General features: G+C 38.7%; 2 protein-coding genes across 9 annotated transcripts in view; both read right to left on the reverse strand.

The window, feature by feature from the left end:
• Nucleotides 1-255: 255 nt before the first annotated feature.
• On the reverse strand, nucleotides 256-13,124 carry Abhd10 (abhydrolase domain containing 10, depalmitoylase). The gene is made up of 5 exons (XM_051191550.1): nucleotides 12,965-13,124; nucleotides 10,090-10,273; nucleotides 6,977-7,088; nucleotides 6,326-6,463; nucleotides 256-852 (listed from the first exon to the last, which is right to left on the reverse strand). The coding sequence occupies exons 1-5, from the start codon at nucleotides 13,077-13,079 to the stop codon at nucleotides 508-510; spliced, it is 894 nt and encodes a 297-aa protein (XP_051047507.1). The 5' UTR covers nucleotides 13,080-13,124; the 3' UTR covers nucleotides 256-507.
• A 2,801-nt stretch (nucleotides 13,125-15,925) lies between these two features.
• The window catches only part of Phldb2 (pleckstrin homology like domain family B member 2), a 95,527-nt gene continuing 91,494 nt past the window's right edge, over nucleotides 15,926-19,958 (reverse strand). For all 8 annotated transcript variants that reach the window (XM_051191556.1, XM_051191554.1, XM_051191558.1 and 5 more), the window contains 2 exons: nucleotides 18,444-18,529; nucleotides 15,926-17,670 (listed from right to left, as the gene is read on the reverse strand). In XM_051191556.1, coding sequence (XP_051047513.1) covers nucleotides 17,530-17,670; nucleotides 18,444-18,529 — 227 coding nt within the window. In that variant the 3' untranslated portion in view covers nucleotides 15,926-17,529. The remainder of the gene's footprint in view (nucleotides 17,671-18,443; nucleotides 18,530-19,958) is intronic.

Raw genomic sequence — 19,958 nt, forward strand, 5'->3', positions numbered from 1 at the left:
ATTTTAGTTTCAAATACAGCATGGTAGCCTCATTGTTTCAACTTTATTGTGCTTCAGACATTTTTAGAATAATTTCAAAATTTATTGCAATAAATGTCTCCCTCTATTTTGTGAATGGCATTTCAAGATCAGAATTTTACAAACTTCCACATATAATGGTACCAAACAAAAACCAAAATATTCAAGCTTTACTGAAGTAGAAGGGAACACAAGAGCTGGCACTGCTAAAGTATATGTAAGAAAGGTAAACATCTCTTGAATAAAAAAATAGGTACTATTTTAATGGGAAAAATATCAAAGATAAAAGGAAGGACAAAATTTTCCAAACAGCAGCTAATACTTTTGTCACAATTTGTGTATTTGTGCAAAGACATCATTAAATAAATACTTAGCGGTATTTACAAAGGAAAAGTAAGAGGGAACCCTAATGTGTCTGGGTCTTTGATTTACTACCATTCTTTCAATCTTCTGGATGCATTAGAGTGCATACCAATCACAAATGTGATTCTAGTTAACTGTAGTTGAGAGCTTGTCAATCAAGTCATCAATAGTGCAAACAAGCAAATGGATATCTGCTTTTTCCTTCATTCTATGGTCACCGTGTTTCCGGAGGATGACATCTACATCTGGGCTGACTACTCGGTCAGCCACTTGCAGAGATGTGTGCCAAGGAACTATGTCGTCCTTCATGCCATGGAGCAAGCGCACAGGGCAGGTCACAGGGATGGGGCTATGTAACAAGCAGTGGTGTTCCGCTTCTTTAATGAAACTGTATGGAATGTGGTAAAATCCGTCTTTGCTGTATTTAGATGGTAAGGACCACTCCCCTTTTGCTTCTATCTCCTTTTTCGCCTAGTGGGAAAAATAAAAGCAGGAATATGAATAACCCAGGGGCAGAGTCTGAGAAAGGCAGTCCTTAAGTGACAGGACAGAGGCAATACAGGAGCATTAAGAGTGATCACCAAAAATTGGGCCAGATGGGGTGCACCTTTAATCCCAGCAACCTCTAGGTAAAGGCAGGCAGATCTGTCAGTTTGAGGACAACCTGATCTACACAGCCTGTTCAAGTTCCAGGACAACCAGAGCAACACAGTGACCTCATCAAAAGAAAACATAAATTAATTACTACATGCAAGGCACATTATACATACTACTTCATGCAGTCCTGGAAATAATTCTGTAATTACTCTATTTTTATAAAAGAAAAAAGGCTTATTGTTAAAATCATATTCAAAGTCCAAAGACAGAAACTGTTTTAGCTAGCAATCAAACTCAGATTTCCCTATCACTCAAGTCTTTATGGCAAGTTCTGCTTTACCCCGACTGAAAGGGGAGATGGAAGGTAGATAAGTACAGCAATTTCTGGGAACTGGTCTCAAGACAGTGATGTTTATACAAAGCAAATCTTAGGATAATTGTTTTTGAAATTTCAAAACAATCAGTCACTTAATTTAGCAATTTAGGTTGAAAGAAATTGTTGAAGTGCACAGATATACCTCCCAGCACTCCAGGGGTGAAGATTTACTGGTTTGGGTAACAGAAGCCTTGGAAATGCTGAATAATGTATTTCTCTATATTATGATAAAATGAAACATTAACATATCTTTGAGGACTGATTTTTAAATTTCATTTATTTACATTCAATAATTTTTCTAATTAAAAATTGGAATTTTCTGATTGGAGGGATGGCTCAGCAGTTAAAAGTGCTTCCAGCTTTTACACAGGGCCTAGCTGGGTTCCTAGAACCCACATTGGGCACCTCATGGTCTATAACTCCAGCTCCAAGGGATTTGACACTCTCTTTAGGTCTTCATGCAGGTTTATGCAGGTATGTGCAGTTAAGGTATTGACATAATACCTTATGTCATAAACATGCACTGGCATGCACACACAGAGTTAAAAATATTTTTCAAAACCTGGAAACTATGCAAATCATAGAAAATATATAAAAGTACACTAAAAATCACTATAATCCTACCTTATGGCTATATTATTATTCTGATTTTCTTCCAATAGTTTTCTAAATGTTTTGTTTTTAAGTTTATAACATATAAAACATATTATCAATTATATATTTACATAATTCCAATTTTTTACTTATTTAGTACATGTATTTTAAGCTTCCATGAAAAGATTTTAAATGCTTATAAATTCCCATTTCCAAATTATTAAAAAAAAAATCACTGACATTTTATATCTGAAAAATACATGAATCCATGTTAGTATCACAAATGCAAAATAAGTTAAAGAAAAAATTATTATCCTCAAACAACACTGTACTATACCCCAGCAGTGAAAACTTTGTTCCACCTATGTTAATTATGAAAATACTGATTAGTAATTTTTATTTTAAACATCCCTGATCTTCACTTGTTATCTGCCCTCAAATGGAAGGAACAGTTATTTGAAGAACAAAGTTTTTCCAACTAAACTCTAAAAAAGTTTGGCAATAAGTAAGATGGCATTACCCAGAGCAACTATATAAGATGCATGAGTTGTACTCTCAGAAGCTTGTTCAAGGCAGTATGGTTTTTAGCTGGTTAAATTCCAAATGCCTAGGAACTCTGTCTGTGATCCTCTAAAACACAAAGAAGACAATGACCATAGACAGTTCTTTCTGGATAATAATGAGAAATACTGCACACGACAGCCCAAAGCTTTGGGAAGTTGGCAAAGTTCTCCACTTTGGCTCTCTTGACATCTTAGGACCAGTGGTTTAATGGGGAGGCAGGGCTCCCAGTGTCCCTCTGCTTTCTTCTGGGCTGTTTGGTTTTATGACAGCTTGACAAAGGCTAGAGTCATTTGGGAAGAGGGTCTCCTAGCTGAAAAAAATGCCTCCCTAATTAATACTGGCCTACAGGCAGTCTATAGGGCTTTTTATTGATTAATGACTGATGGGGGAAGGACCACTCACTGTGGCTGCTGCCAAACCTAACAGTCCTGAATTGTATAAGAAAGCATGATGAGCAAACCAAGCACAAGCAAGAAGCCTGTCTCTGTGGCTTTTGCTTCATTCAGTTCCTGTTTTCAGTTCCTGGCCTGACTTCTTCCTCAGTGACAGAGTGTGACCTGATAGTTGTAAGATGAAATAAAACATTCCTTTCCTCCCTAAGTACTTTTGGTCATGGAGTTTTATCACAGCAAAACAAATCCTACCCAAGACACCTTGCATTTGATTTTTAATGCCCACCTTCTCAACATGCTGAGCAATTTAGTTACACACATGCAAAAAGAATGTGCATAAATCTTGTAATTTACAAAAAATCAACAAACAAACAAAAAACTGTTTTTTAAAGAACTCCTTTTCAAGCTATATATTTTCCTTGAGAAAATCTCCTATCATGAAAAGCGTTGTATTGGTGAGTCAGAGTAATCTTTTTGTATACTGTAAAGAAATGTCACTCTGATTTGTTTAATAAAAAGCTAAACAGCCAATAGCTAGGCAGGATTTTCAGGTCAGAGACAACTCTGGGAAGAAGGTAGAGTTGCCAGCAGAGGCAGAGGGAACAGACATGCAAGAAAAGTAGTACAAGTCATGAGAGTCATGTGGCAACATGTAGATGAGTAGAAATGGATTGATTTATGTTACAAGAGCTAGGTAGAAACAAGCCTAATCAATGGCTGAACTTCCATAATTAATAAGAAGTCTTCAGATTGTTTACTTGGGAGCTGGCTGGCAGGGCAGAGAAAGACTAGCAACAAAGAGCATAAAGCATGGGTCAGTTTCAGAGTCACGAACAAGAAAAAGCTAATCACTGAGGGGCTGTATTTAAGGGGGGAAAAAAAAAAAAGAGTTAAACATTCTAGACATCAGAGATAAGCACAGGGAAGACCAACTTCATAATTTTAACTCTGACAGAAAATATCAGGACTCTCACGAGGTAAATTTGTATGTGAGAGTGCACAACCTCAGGTGACATTCCTCAGAAACACTGTCCATTGTTGGTTTACTTTTCAAAAAAGAAAAAGGAAACATTGTGTACATTGCTTATGCCTGTAGAAGACATGAAGGCCAGAGGAGGGGGCAGGGATGTTCCTCTATCATTCTCCACTCTTAGTCCTTTTGCAGCAAAGTCTCACTCTGAACTTGGTGCTCATGTTTTCCCAGCTAGACTAGCAGCAAGCCTTAGTGATCTCCCTGTTTCCTCCTCTTGGAATTGGGCCTGCAGATGTTTGTGGGAACACCTGGCTTGTTACTTGGGAGCTGGGATCTTAACTCTAGTCCTTATAACAGTGTAAATGATCTTAACTGGTGAGCCATTTTTCTAGCCCTCCTATCTTGTTTTTGTAAGCATTTTAAACATTTATTATTTATTTATGTGTATGTGTGTGTGCATGACACATGGGTGAAGAGGTCAGATGGATCAAACTCAGGCTATCAGGTTTGGCAACAAGTATCTTTTTAAGAAGATGTCCTGTAGGCTTCCTTCCAGCCCCATCTTATGGATTCATTTTGAGGCTGGATCTCTCACTAGCCTGGCATTTACCCAGTGGCCTATGTTGGCTGGTCAGGAAGCTCCAGGAATCTACCTATCTGCCATATCAGTACTGGGATTACAAGGGCACACCACTATACTTAGCATTATTATTTCTTAATTACATTTAGTGTTATTTTTGCAGAGGGAGAGGGGGGAAGGGAATGCTTGTATGTGCCACAGAACATGTGTGGAAGTCAGACGACTACCTGCAAAAGTTGGTTTTCTTTCTATCACGCCAGTCCAAGGGACAGAACTCAGGTTGTCAGTCTTGCTGTCAAGCATTTTTATCTGTTGTGTCATTTCCCCAGCCTATCAGCTTTCAAAAAGCAAAACAAAACAAAAAGCAGGGGTCTGGAGTTAGCTGAGATCCTTATGCTTGCACGATAAGCATTTTAACAACTGTGCTATCTCCCTAGCTCCAATAAGGCTGTCTTAAGAAATGAGAAAAACAACAGGAACTAAGGACAAACTCAGACATTCTATGGCAGAGATCAAAGAACCCGAGGCAAAAGTCATTAATACTTACTATTCAATGTTATGTACTTCATTTTTATTGTTTACCTCCCTGCTTCTTCCTGAACTCTTAAAACTGGTTCTTAGACTTTACTGTGGGGGAAGCTTCTTGAACACATTTCTAACTCAATATGAAGCTCAAAGTTGATCACTAGGTCTGGAAACCCATTTTGAAACACTGTTAACCTTTTTAATTTCTATGTCTTTGGCCTATCAGGAACTAAGTTTTACAGGAGAGGAAAACTCAAATGATTGCACTGAAACAACACAAATGTACAAAAAGATAGCGATTACATTCCATTGTCCTTGCAGGTAACTAGACTATCTGTGTTGGATAGTTTTGCGTCAAGTTGACACAAGCTAAAGTTATTTGAGAGAAGGGAACCTCAATTAAGAAAATACTTCCATAAGATGGGGCTGGAAGGAAGCCTACAGGACATTTTCTTAATAAGTGATTGATGGAGAAGGGCCCAGTCCATGTGGGTGGTACCACCTCTGGCTGGAGGCCCTGGCTTCTATTAAGAAAGGAAGCTAAAGAAAGCCATGAGCAGCAAGACAGTAAGAAGCACCCCTGAATAGCCTCCGAATCAGCCCCTGCCTCCAGGTTCCGGCCCTGTTTGAGTTCCTGTCCTAATCTCCTTCAATGATGGACTATAATGTGGAAATACATACCAAATAAACTCTTTTCCCTTCAGCTTGGTCCCAGTGATAGAAACCCTAACTAGGACACTGCCTAAACACATATCCAAACAGAGTTTAGGATCAGAAACTCCATTTTTACAATGAATCGCTGAAGAACCCTGATGAAAAGCACTGTTTCTCTTTTGCTATAAGACATGAATTAGTAGAAAAGAATGCACCAAGCACCCAAGCCAGAAAAAAAAAAAAAAAAAAAAAAAAAGCTCTCCCTCTTGTATGCTGTCTACAGAACGTAATGCTGTTTTTAGGCTTAAAAAAAAAAAAAAAAAAAGGTTTCACACTTGTTTAGTCCAGTTTCACACAATGTAAGAACAGGTACTCCCCACACTCCACAAACGAGACCAAGGGGATAAAAAAGGGAACAGTGATGTGGAATTCCATTGGGTGAATGAAATAAATATAGCTAAAAGAGAAAGTATGCAGCATGACTTCACTGGCATGGCTCATGTATTTGGCAGGATGTTTACAAGGAGCCATGAGAAAAGGAAACCTTAGGAGACCCCACAAAAGGGCAGCAAAGACAAAGGACAGGTCACTCTAATAAGTTAGAGGCAGTCAGTGTACAAGTACAGAGAGAAAAGGCAGCAGGATGTTAGTGAGCACTCACTGGGGTTGTCAAATGGCTTGTGACTTACCTCAACAGAAAGTGCACGGAACTGTGTCACCAAGCCATCTGCAGCAGTAGCTATACCAATCAGCGCGACCACCTTTTCAGGCCGTGCAACTGCAGCATGCAGCATGAGCCATCCTCCAAGGCTAGATCCAACCAGAATCTAAAAATAAACATCTATGCTTTAAAGATTCTCATACTGGTCTATAAAGAGAATGGCTTAATAGAAATGTATGGACTTTGCATTTTATATCCATGTAGATCCTTTTAATAGACTTTTAGTAGACTTTTGATATGTAACACAAAGTAAAATTCAATTAAACTATTATAATAACTAGCTGGTTTTTATTTTTTTTTGTTTTTTGTTTTTTTTCCTGGTAGTCCTAGCTCTGCTGGACTTGCTTTGTGGAGCAGGCTGGCCTCGAACTCAGAGATCCGCCTGCCTCTGCCTCCCAATATAACTTTTGCAAAGCTATTATGTCTATAATATAGAACTATGAAAACAAACTTTGTTCAATAAGTGTTTATTGCTTATTAGAAAGTAGAAATAGAATAATTTTAAATCAAATTGTTCATCAAAATCAAAATTGACAAAATATTATCAATTGACATATCTAAAGAAACAAACCAAATATTGCTTGAGTCAGAAATCATTCTACTTAACAAAAACAGTTACCTGTGGTCCTTCAGCTACATCATCAAGTATAGAAAGTACATCCTTTCTCCATTTCCCCACTGTGCATTCTGCTAAGTTACCATCTGAACTTCCAATTCCTGAGTAGTCAAACCTGGAAGAAGGCAAAATATATATTTATACCTAGATGTTTGCATGTGGAAATTTGCCCATGCTTGCTTCTTTGATTTTTAAAAGCAAAGTAGGACATTCTTCATTACTACAATGACAAAACTACAGTAAAACATCACTCAGCATGTACTTTCGTAAATCCTACTGTCTTAACTTCCAAGTACCTCTCACGTCAATCATTTTCTTATATGTTCCACTGCTACCCTTAGTTCAAGTTATGATCTTTATTAGACCAACACAGAGTCTTCTAAGTCTCTTGTCATTTCTATATTTCATCCTCATAACCTATCCCAGATAGTAGTCAGGACGATCCTTTTAAATGAAATACCATATCATACATGATTTGTATATTTAATAAAAGTCAAAACCCTTACCATACTTCCCTGACTATCTATCACTCTGACCTCCTTTTTTCAGAGATCTCATTCCCTCTCAAGTGAATTCTCACTTTCATTCTTGAAGTTATCTCCAGACATCCATGAGATACCCCTCACTCATTCAGTCTTTTAGCTCACACATTGTATTTCATGGAAATCAGGCTCTGGCCATTCATATGCTGAAACTGCTTCTTTCACAGCTCTGTATTATTATTGTTTTATTTTCTTCATAGCCTTTACTGCTGCTTAGGACCAGAATCAACTTCACCATGAAGTTTCACCTTCTAAATTTTCCTAGGGATCCAAGATCAAAGTCTGTCAATAAACTATGAAGTATCCTATCATGTCTGCCAATTATCAAAATCCCCAGTCATTCTAAACTACTCTATAACTATGAGATTTTGCATGCCATTCTACTGCCTTGAAAACTCCCCACCAAACCCCTAACCATTCTTTAAGTCACATCACTTCTTTTGATGTCCTCATTCAAGTACCTGTGCTGAGAGGCAGAGACAGGTGGATCCCAGGGGCTCCTTGTAGCTACTCTAGCCTACTTGACAAGCTTCGAACCAGTGAGAGAATCCTTGTGTCTGAAAATAAGGTGGATGACTCCTGAAAAATCAACAACCAAGGTTGTCTCCTGGCTTTCACATGCATGCAAACATGCATGCCTGGTCATACTCACACATGATCATGTACATACACAGTGGATTTGGAAGGCACTACACTCAGCATTATTACAATGCTACACACAAAGAACTTGATTAAACAATCTGTAGTAAAAGGGTTAGTTTACAAATGCATATATATCATCCAACATGCAGAAAACTAAATTATGTCTGGAATTGGATATAGCTTTTATTTTCAAATGAAACTGAAGAATTAATAAAATGGTGATTTCTATTTTTAAGTGTTTTGCTGTATGTGTTCCCATGTGTGTGGGTGCATTTATGTATGTGGTACACAGGAACATGTACACATGTTTGAAGGGGCCAGAGGCTGACATCCAGTGTCTTTCTTGATCACTCTCCACCTTATATGTTGACTCTGAGGCTCACTGTTGCAGCTCATCTGGCCCAGTTTGCTTAGGAGATTCCCTTTCTCTGCCTTCCAAATGCTGGGATTTCCAGGCAGGCAGCCATACCCACCAGATTTTACATGGTTGAATTTAGAGATCTCAACTCTGGTCTTCACACCTGCATAGAAAGTTCTTTACTCACTGAGCCATCTCCCCAGTCCTAAAATGCTCATTTTTTTTTCTTTATTTTTCTGACAAAAAAAGCAATGGCAGCAATATTCCTGATAATTATGTATGTTCTCAGTGGTCTCTCTCCATAGATATAACTGTCCTTCTACCCACATCTTTATTTTTTTCCAGAATCCCTTTGTAAAGTCTTGTCCATCAATTCCCTCCTCAGTGTCTCTCACCTTATGTAATTTCTTCTCTTTTGAATGACATTCTGATGAGTACTTCTGCCTAATAACATGCATGTATTTTCATCCATTGCTTAAGGGCAAATACTACATTTTATAATTCTTAATGTATTATTCAGCTCTAGTCTTCAAAGCAAGTTAAGTCAAGAGATTTACAAATAAATTCTGAGAATGAAAATAAATAATTTTGCTAGTCTGAAAAGGAACTGGACTAAATTCATCTTAATGACATAATATCTGCAAATACATTGAACAGATAATGCCTAAAGGTTTTAATGCAGCTGTATTTTCTAGAACTACTGAATGAGTACTAGTGAGACTATTCTTTTTAACATTTAGATGAATGGCTTTTTAGGCTGCTTGTGCTATTGTGCTAGGAAAAAAAAAAAAAAAAAAAAAAAAAAAACAGAAATTTCCTGCAGTCCAGCCTTCTACTGGATGACAAACCTCTATCTACTTTGTATTACTGATTTGTTTCTTCAGCTGCTGAAAGAATTCAGCCTTCGATCCTGTTTCTTCAATTCTATCATTGTTTTTTCCCATTAAATTATATTTCCCTCTTTATATTGAAAAATTTGATAAAACTAACAAACTTTGTTACATGAATAAATTTTTATTAAAGTATCTCAATGAAAAGGAACAAATAAATATAAAATTAAGTTTTAACTAAACACTACCTATCCTTTTTTATGCTCACACACATTCAGATTATAATAAGTAAAGGAGAAAGAAAACAGAAATGTAAATTACACAGTATCAATCTTACGGTTTTATATTACATTTAAAAATCCTTTTTGTATATGTGGGTTGTGCTAGGGATTGAGTCCAGGATTTTGTGCTAAACACATGCTGTACCCCTGAGAGACTTTAGAAAGTAATAATTAACAATGATCAGATTAAGTTCTATGTCTTCAGGACATAATCCATAATCACAAGTGATTACAAAGAATCCAATGAGTACATGTTTTTTGCCACACAGATGTATCTAAAGATCTAGTTGGTAGTTCCCTTATGATGCTCTTTTCTGCCAATCTAGCCAGCATGGCACAGAGACCTTAAAGATCCTAAACCACTAATAAAATAAATTCGTCTACTCAAATGCTGGCAATTACTTCAGTTGGCTCTATTACAATGCTAAATGGCAATATATCCTCTGAAATGTATTATTCCTACCTTATATAGGCGTGACCTAGAGATTTGCAAAATTCCTCAATTGCCAGTGCCTTTTTACCATTCATATCAGAAAGAAAGCCAGGGATGAAGATAATTCCTGGGTTTTTGCCTTTTAGCCTCTTATAAGCCAGGTTTGGAAGGTCTGGTCGGTTAAGGAAAGAGAGTGATACCTTTTGTCTGCAAGCTAAACAAAGTAGACAAAGTATGAATTATAGCTTGAAAATTATTTTTGGAAAATAACATATATTTTCAAATCTTAACTTTCTTAACTCATTGCATTTGATAGGAAATCAAAATAGGCTTCGAGCATAAGACTTTTAGTTTTTAAAGATACATCAAAATATTTACCTTCTTAGAGCAAGGCCCAATCACATAATCTTCTAAAATACACAATGAGGAGGAAAGTTCAGTGAAACAAAAGACAGAGACCCATCAAAAAATATCTTCATGTTGGTGCCACTTGATTTTCCTCAACAGTAGCAATTAATATTTAATTTAAATACAGCCCTTAGTCTCTCCCAGGAGATTTCTTTTTGTTTTAACAATGTTTCAGGAATTCCATGTTGTCTACTTATGGACATATGAGTGTGGAAAAGAGGTGCAGGCGTACTCTGTCTTTCCCTTTCTCCTGCCTTTAGAAGAATATTTCAAAGAGGAACTGGCAAAGTTGCAGGCACCGCAATCCCATGATCTGGGAGGCAGAGGTAAAAGGATCTGGAGAAGTACTTAGCAAGGAAGGAACGATGCCTTTAGTACCGGGCTCTTTCTGATCAGGTTACCACTGAGCAATCCTCCCCGGGAATATAAAGAAACAGGTAAGAAACCACTGTAATTTCCTACCAACTGGGGTTTCAAAAAGCCGTCCCTTTAAAAAATAACTTTGGATCAAGTATCATTCTTGGAAAAATACTTCTCACCCAACTCTGATTGCTGTGTTTACTTCTGTTGGCTGGCTTTTTGTAAGTGGTACACATAGAGTTATTTAAATATAGCAGGGCAAATTGTGAACATTGCAGGGCTAATCTAGTTCATTGTTTTAATTTCCCATTTTAAAAACCAAAGCCATATAAATATTTAAAAAATAAAATCACACTTTCTTCCTTCCAAAGACAGGCTTGAATACATCTGAATAGTCATTTTATGGACCAATAAATCTTTTAAAAAATTACTTATTTAGTGTATATGTACATGCTATGCATATATGAGGAATTCAGGACATAGTTCTCTCCCTCCACCTTATGGTTCCAAGGTGTCTTTACTTGCTTAGCTAGCTCTCATTTAAAAAAATAAATATTAAACAGTCTGTGTGTGGTTGGAGAAACTTCTGGGTCTCTCCCGTGTGTCCTGCTAAAACTTTTCCCATTTTCGGTTTACATTTTTAAAAAAAGATGGTTAGAGAGTCTAGTGTGGTGTTATACCCCAATAACCACATATCATAATACTTGAGTGCTACAGGCAGGAAGGTGTCACTACATGTCCCTGGAGAGCAAGATATTATATGGTGAAGCCTTGTCTCAGAAACCAAGCAAACCATGTACACTTCCCAAGCACACACTAAGAATCAAAAGCTTTAAAGCTATCGCTTTTACCTGCCAACCAGATCCTAAGTTTCAGGGTATGGAAATTTATGTCAACTTTAAATAATCTGTCAAAAAACAGAGCTTCTGGGGATCAGTTTGTGTTGGTCAATAGACTGTATCAATGTTCATTCCCCAATTCCTTAATTAAATGCACAAATAATCCTTTTATCTCCTTTCAGACATTATCTCTCATTACATGAATTTCATCCTACGAAGTTATTATTGATTTGTTTGAGGCTATAAAACAAAGTGCTTGCCGGGCGGTGGTCGAACATGCACTTGGGTGGTAGAGGCAGGCGGACCTCTGTGAGTTTGAGGCCAGCCTGGTCTATAAATCGAGTTCCACGACAGCCAAGGCTGTTTCACAGAAAAACCCGTCTCAAAACAACAACAACAAACAAAACATAAAAGAAAACATAAAACCAAAAACAAGAGGTTCAACATAAATCACCTCTATACAATATGATGCACATATGGTCAATGAATACGGCTAAAGAGATAAAGGAATATTTTATTTTTGCTAACAAATTGAAATACTATACTTTGATGAGATACATAATAGTGAAGTTTTTTTTTTTTTTTTGAGTGCAGTGTAAATTAAACTGGTTACGTACTTTACAAAATTTGACCATGTTAATTTATATGACATTCCTATTCCTAAACTCTATGCATCTAACAGCTGTGTGGCAAGTTGCGAAAGGCACCATAGATATTATTCAAGGTTATACCGTATGTATGTATGTATACATATATATATATGCACATACATGTATATATCCTCTGAATATATGACATATACCATATACTCTATGTATGTATTATTAATACAAATTCTAGTTTTCATTGTAAAGAAATTACAGTTCTTTCGAGAAGAAAAACCAGGTATTAGTCCAAAGGTAGCGTCTACATGTACAAAGAACGTTCCTCAGACTCTATGTTTCCTTAAGTCAACCCTGGCTGGGCAGGACTAAGCATTTAACAAAGTAAGGGCATGCAAAGCCCTAGAAGCAGCTAGTAACCAAATACATTACATGCACATCTGAAATTTTTTTTTCTTTTTCTGGTCTTAGCGTTTGATTCAGAGGCCGCAGAAACCCCTTAAATAGCAGAGTAAATCGCCGCCAAGGATCTCCAAGGGCGCGCCGGGGCTCCAGCAGAAAGTTTTCTCCCCCCCCCCCCCCCCCGAAGTGTTCACAAAGCCACAGAGCGCTTCTGAATGGGGCGCCAGGCCGGCACTCGGCGGCCGCCGGACGAGCGTCGGGAGGAGCCCGAGTCCCCGCCTTCCGTTCACTAACCTGGGGGCCACCATGCCCGCGGGGGCTTCCGAGCAGGCGACGCGCTCAGGCCTCGGTGCCGGCCCAAGGACACCGCCTCCCAGCCCCACCTCCGACAAGGTACCCAGGCCGCCATCTTCCCAGCTGCCCCTGCGCCTGCCAAGGACGTGCGCGGGTCACGGGGTCGTGAGGTCACGCACGCGCAGTCCGCAGGAAGGCGGAGGGTACCAAAGGGCGTCATGTGGGATTTGCGGTGTGCGCGGAGACGCATGCGCAGGGTGGCGACTGCCGTGCAGCTCTCTCTACTAGGCTCTTTTGTCTCCCCTAAGGGCGTGTGGCTTGTGACATTGGGGCGGCCTTGGCCGGCTTTCTCCACTGTAAGCTGTGGAAATCTCGGCGAGGAGCCAGGCAAACCGAACGTTCGTAGAAGGGAAACCGTGTTATCATCCGGAAGATCAAAGGCCTGAGACTTCTTGCATCACCAGTCCCCGACGCTCCGTGTCAGCCTGTGCGGGAAAGGTTTCCCGGAGGCGACCTTAATCTTAAATTATTCACATCACTGGAGTAGCGTCAGCATTCTTTGCTCTCCTCCAAACATTTTCCCACTCGCCAGATTCCTTTAAATTCAAATGAGCTCACGTAAGCCAAGATACTAGAGACATAGGGTTGCTAGGTGAGCGGCAGTCTATAAAGTCTTATGTCAGGCAATCTGGTCGTGTTTATTACAATGCGCATAATTTTCGGTACTCTGAACTACCGCCCCCCTTTTGACTATCCTAAATAAAAAGGACGAGGGTTCATAAGGTCGTGTATTGCCTATGACAGCAACTTTTTTTTTTTTTTTAAAGATGGAAAAAAAGGTGGGGAACAATCAATGGCTATAGAAAAACAATTGAACAAATTGTGATAATAGGATCTCTTAAATTCTGACAGCCTTCAAAGTAGTGGCGCGCGTGTGTGTGTAATCAAGTATCACTCAGTATATGCCTTATCTTGTCTATTCTAGTTGAAATGGTTGTACTTAGTGCAATACTTTAGGTAAAACCATGCTACTATTTGTCTTGGTTGGTTTGGTCAGCTTTGAGTATCTGCAAAGAGGGAACTTCGACTGACAAATGCCCACATCCATCATACTTGCCAATAGGCACATCTGTTAGGCATTTTCTTAATTGCTGACTGATGTAGGAGGGCTTAGCAGTATAAGAAGGTGGGTAGGTGGGTCTGGGTGTATAAGAAAAACAGCTGTGAGCCTGGAAGCATGCTAGTAAGCAATATTCCTTGGTGGTCTCTGCTTTAAGCCTATGCTGCCTCAGCTTTCCCCAGTGATGAACAGTGACCTGAAAGTTAAATAAACTCTTTTCTCACTTGAGTTGCTTTGGTCATGCCAGTCATCACAATGACAGATGCAAACTTGAACACAGTCTCTTTAGAGATTTGGGAGAAGTTATTGGTATCAGAGTTAAAAGCAAAGTCAGGCATGTCTTTGGAGTCTTGAGAATATGATCTGTTAAAACACACTGGAGAAGCTTGGTGGAGAAAAACAAAATAAACCTTGTTTTTTTTTTTTAATCATTTTGGTTTTGTTTCTCTATGTCCCATTCCTAAATTAACTAATTAAAGTCATCATTGTCTGAAAATATGAGAAAGCATTAAGGAACAGATCATAGATGTACATTCCCCTTTCAGCTTATAGGACATCCTGGTGACTGTAAACAGCATTGGAACTTCAAAAGTACTGCTTCAAGTAGCCAGGTGTCCCCCTAGATATGCTAAAATGAGGCTCCCCACAATCCCATGGACTCTGAATTTCTTCTGCTTCCACCTGCTAGCCTGGTGTCAATAAAACTCTGTTTTCCTGTCACTGTCTCTCAAGTCATTGCATGGTCTGTGTGTCCTGGGCAAAACTGAAGTTTTCACAGTCCTATTTTGGTTGTTTGGATATAGGACAGTTCAGAGATAGGACCATAGCAGATATAGTCACCAAAGGACTGAATCACAAAGGTAATGATGTCCAATGAATTCTACCTCACTCTTGTATCTTTCAGCAAGAAACTTATCTTTGATATTGTTAGCCCCCATCAATTTCTTCCACTCTATTTTTGAGCATCACCTTGTACTTCATATGAAGCAGAATTTTAAAAATCTGCTATACTAATGAGGAAAGTACTGTGATGCACACAGAAGTGGGGAAACCAAGTTTTGTTTTCTCAATCCACTCTTACCAGCCAAACAAATCAGGAACCTAAGTGGATTTGCAGCACTATCAAAATACCTTCCCTGACAGTAATAGGCTTGCAGTAAAACATTTTTGCTTACTCTAAAGGCTTTTTTTCCCTCATCATTCCTTTTGTCAGCATACAAAAGTAAAAGGCCATTTTTATTTATTTATTTTTTTGAGGGCATCTTCTCTCTCTGACATCCAGAAGAAAGAGGTCCCCTCAGGGCTTTCCTTCACTTTGCATTATTGAGGTTAAATAAGAATCAGGATAAACAAATAGGCCGAATAGATGTTTATTCAGGGAGAAATAACTTATAACCTAGACAGATGAACACCAGCAAGTTCCACCGGATGCTCTCCGGATCCACCAGCAAGAGCCTGTCCCCTGGATCCTCCTCAGATCTCCTTCTACAGGTCACTTCCTCCCCTGGCTCCACCCCAATGGGCGTGGTCAGTGCCATGGAAGGAGACAAAGTGAATATCCCACTACATTGCATTATACCCTTTAGGGAAGTAATAGCTAATCATTACAAAAAGATAAGAATAATATGTGAGATTTTTCAGTGTTAACCTCATTTTGTCAGTAATATAAATGTGGCCAGAGAAGCTTCCAATTATTTTAGTTTTATGAACTGCTAATCACAATGTCAGTACATAGCAAACTTTATGTAGAATCTACTGTCAAATTTTGCTGATTAACTCATCCTCTGTTATGTTACACAAAGGTGATTGTAGAGTGAAAGATAAGAGTCCACTTTCAAATGTGAAATCAGGTCAACACTTTAATCCAAACTCAATACATTTAACACGTATATATCTAAAAGGTTCAAACATGCAAATTGATTAAAACACCCTTACAATCCTATGGAGAAAGTACAGTACAGAAAAAGTGTGTCTTTTCATCAACTAACCAAATCTCAGCAATTGCATTTTAATGTTTTAGATCACCAGAGTTGAAGGGGGACGGACTGATGCAAAAATCACAGATGAGAAATACCTCCTACAGTCATGATATTTGTCCCTCATTATTCAAGTAGAACCTTGCACCATCCAGTTGCAAAAGTTGTATTAATGATAACACATATGCAGGTATAAAAGTACACTGTAAGTTTAAAAAAAAATTGTACCCAGTCAGGCCTGACAAAATTTTATGGACATTTCTAATCATTTCACGTGTACAAGTAAGTAATGTCATTATTTTCTACTTCTATCCATTTGGCATATTTTAGGAAAGAGTTCATTCATACTTAAAAACACAAAACACAAAAACTAAAATAAATGGCACTTGGAAAACTATTATAAAAGAGACTTGCCTGAAGTCATTTCATTCAACAAAAATTAGCTCTAAAGACAAGGTTATTTGTAAAGATGTATATAAAAGATATAGCATAGAGTACGTTAACTTGAATTTTGGTTGTCTCCAAAAAAAAAAAAAAAAAAAAAAGATATTTTAAATGTTCTGTTGTCAGCAAAACAGAGATGGTTTCATAGTTATCCATGGGAGGGCACAGGTAACAGCCTTGCCCATAAGCAAGAGGAACTGGGCAGTCTAGAGGAAACTGGTTACTGGTTGCTTTTATCTTCAGCACCAGGAATGGACAAATGTTCAACAGAACAGGCTCCTCCCACTAAATGTTCTCCTTAATGAACACTACCTAATGTCACAGGTTTCTCTTGTCTGAGATGGCTTTTTATTAAAACAAGGAGCTTTTAAAAAAATGTTTATTTTAAATTCCCTTAAGAAAGCAGTTTACTATCTATGCACAGCTTCTTTGGGAGGTACTACATGGTTGGCACCAAAAAAAAAAATAAAACAAAAACAAACAAACAAAAAAAAAACATTTTAAAGCATAGTTAGTGAGTAACACTGTTGTTGAACAGAGTCCAGCCATGTCTTTGGTTTTTGGGCAATTTTTAAAAATTAAGGCAAAAATGTCGAAAATCTGTTGCCTTCTAAATCATAATCTGCTTATTTTTATAAAATGCTACTTCCTCCAAAGAAGGCAGTTGATTACTTATGGCAATGATTTGGGTGCTAAAATAATCTCATTCTAAGTACATATTTACAGACACTGTGTAAACTGTTAAGTTTATTCAACCAACATCAGCTGATAAAAAGTTTATGAGAAATGCACATCTAAATGATGCTTTTATCAAAATAGTGTTTTGCTTTTGTTTTTGTCAAAGGAGTTTTTCACTATGAGCCCTGCTTTCCTTTTTTCAAAAGGCTCCCCAGTATGAAAAGAGTTGTGAATGCACACAATTAAACTGGTGGTCTGCTGGGCCTTTCCATCTGAGGCTGGATATGGCTTCATTCTTGCAAGAGACTGTTGCAGTCTGCCCTGAAGTGGACCATTGCCAAAGTTCATCACAACAGGAAGTGAGTATATCCTTCTGCCCCAGTTACTATTACATCCATCCAGATCCGCATGGCCTCTGGGGAAGGGGCCACCATGTAATAGATTCTGTCATGTGTCTTCACGCTAAAGGTGAGTAAGGGGTTAGGGCTCTGGAATTCAAAACAAGAAAAGAATGTCAAAGAAATAGTTAGAAAGTTGAGCATAATGTTCTTCTGCTTTAAAAGTTGCCCTTGACAGAAATTTATGGAGCTACACTGCAACATCCCCGGCACTCCTTCCACCTTCCTCAGGATGGGCCATCTGCCAGGCTTTTCTAGAAGAAATCTCATGCTAAGCTCACAGACTCACTAACTAGCTGGTAAACCATGGTGTCTAGCTGACGGGAGATGCTCAGTCAATAATAGTGGTTATTCCTGGCCTTTTAAAGGTTCTGATGAGTTATGATTTGCCTTCCTAACTATATACTAAGTAATTCCTTCCAAAAATGCGTTCAGAGTGGCTCCGCGGGATCTCCCAAATCATTATATCCAGAACCTTTCCTTATTTCATTTTGACTTTCCTTAAAAACAATCATTTACACAATGTATTTTCAATGTTAACCTGTAGCACTGTTCTGAACGTATTTGTCCACCATGTGAGAACACAGCCTCTGAATCACTTAAAATCCCAAAATAACCTAACTTAATTATACATTCAAATTGTAGAAATTGTCCAGGCTTAGTTGCACATGCTTGCGACACCAGCTACTCAGGAGGCGGAGGCAGGAGCACGGCAAGTTCAAAGCCAGTTCAGGCAACATAGTGAGACCCTGTCTCAAAAAACAGAACATGAAAAGGGGCTGAGGATAAAGCAAATAGCCTGGAGTACAAAGGGCCCTAGGGGGAAAAAAGCAGTTACAGAAACTGAGGAAATCGATACTCACCTTATTAGCATTCTTGAGGTGATCATAATACACTTCTTCGATGGCTTGAAAGTATATCACTCCTTTTAATTTAGCCTCATGCTTGTCTGCAAAGATAGGTAGTACTTTAGTGCCACCAACGAACAGGGAAAACCTTAAGTTCATGATTAATTATCCTCATTAAAATGTTTATCTAATATTTAAATGATAACTTAGGAGTAATGCAGTTCCCCCGGTGAGCCCACCAGGCTCCAGTGGACTGCTCCAAACCCCTGGTTAAACTCAATGGGTCACAGAACAAATACGCGAACATGGTGAGGAGACTGGTAGAAGACAAGATGGGGTGAGTACACGAATGATCAGAATACATCTTGTCCATGTGCGGAACTGTCAAAGAACAAGTTTAATGCTTTATTTATTTAAATGCATTTATTTATTTTGAGGCAGGATCTCCTTACATAGGCGTGCCTGTCCTAGAACTTACTATGTAGAGCAGGCTAGCCTCAAACTCACAGGCCTGCCTCTCCCTGAGGAGAGCTGAGATTAAAGAACAAAGCAAAAATAGCCGCTGAAAGAACAAACTGATCAGTCAACACCCTGTACCCTCTTCAGTGACCATTTTCTGGGGGTGTACAGATGAGGGGCAGGGAAGCAGCTATGGGGGACCGGGAAGCAGTTATGAGGGGCTACTGGTGGATACACCGAAGAGACGGCCCCTTTAGAGTCCAACTAGAAAAATAACTAGAAAAGACACACACCCCCTTTCCTTGAGTTCCACTTCAAAACTTCATCGCAGGAGATCTGTTCATGAGCCGCAACTGCTCTGAACGTGTGGGGGAGGGCCTGCTTGAATCTGAGGAAGAGACTGACTGAGTGACCAGCTAGCCACACACAGTGGGATCACTGCAGGGTGGAAACGAGTGAAGCCTGCGTGCGTTCACAAGTGAATGTCTTACATGACTCGACATGAGCAGACTGAGTAACTCTGTACTCAGACTGTGTAAAGCAGGTAGGAAAATAACCCAGTTTGAGCTTTGCCTAACAATCCAAGATCACAAGGTTTTCAGCTCTAGCACAATGCATGTGTGTGTGTGTGTGAATACAATGTATAGAAGGAGACATAAAACAGTCTATTTTAGGCTTACCAGTGGGAGGACGGAATGTGTAGCAGGGAAGAGACGTTTTGTATGCAGACTCCATTGAATTTTAGTATTTTTACTGAGTGAATGCCTCCCTTTTTCCACTAATAATATAGAACTGGTTTGTAAACAATGACCCAGAAAATAGACCTACATCTTTAGTTGCATTTAACTCAGTCTTCCCTAACATAAGTGGCCAGGGGCCATAGTTTTGTGTATTTGTTTTTGCTCTTCCTTGAATATTATTGCTTTAATTACTATCATGCTCAGTGGATTCCAATTAGAGCAAGTTGAGAGAGGAGGGCATTTCTTGGGAAAGATCCTGCAGTTAATTCGAGGAAATACAGTAACACCTTGTTAGCTCAGAACAGATGTAAGATTAAAATCTGGAGACAAA

This window comes from Phodopus roborovskii, unplaced genomic scaffold (genome assembly GCF_943737965.1).
Source record: "Phodopus roborovskii unplaced genomic scaffold, PHOROB, whole genome shotgun sequence".
Classification (NCBI taxonomy): domain Eukaryota; kingdom Metazoa; phylum Chordata; class Mammalia; order Rodentia; family Cricetidae; genus Phodopus; species Phodopus roborovskii.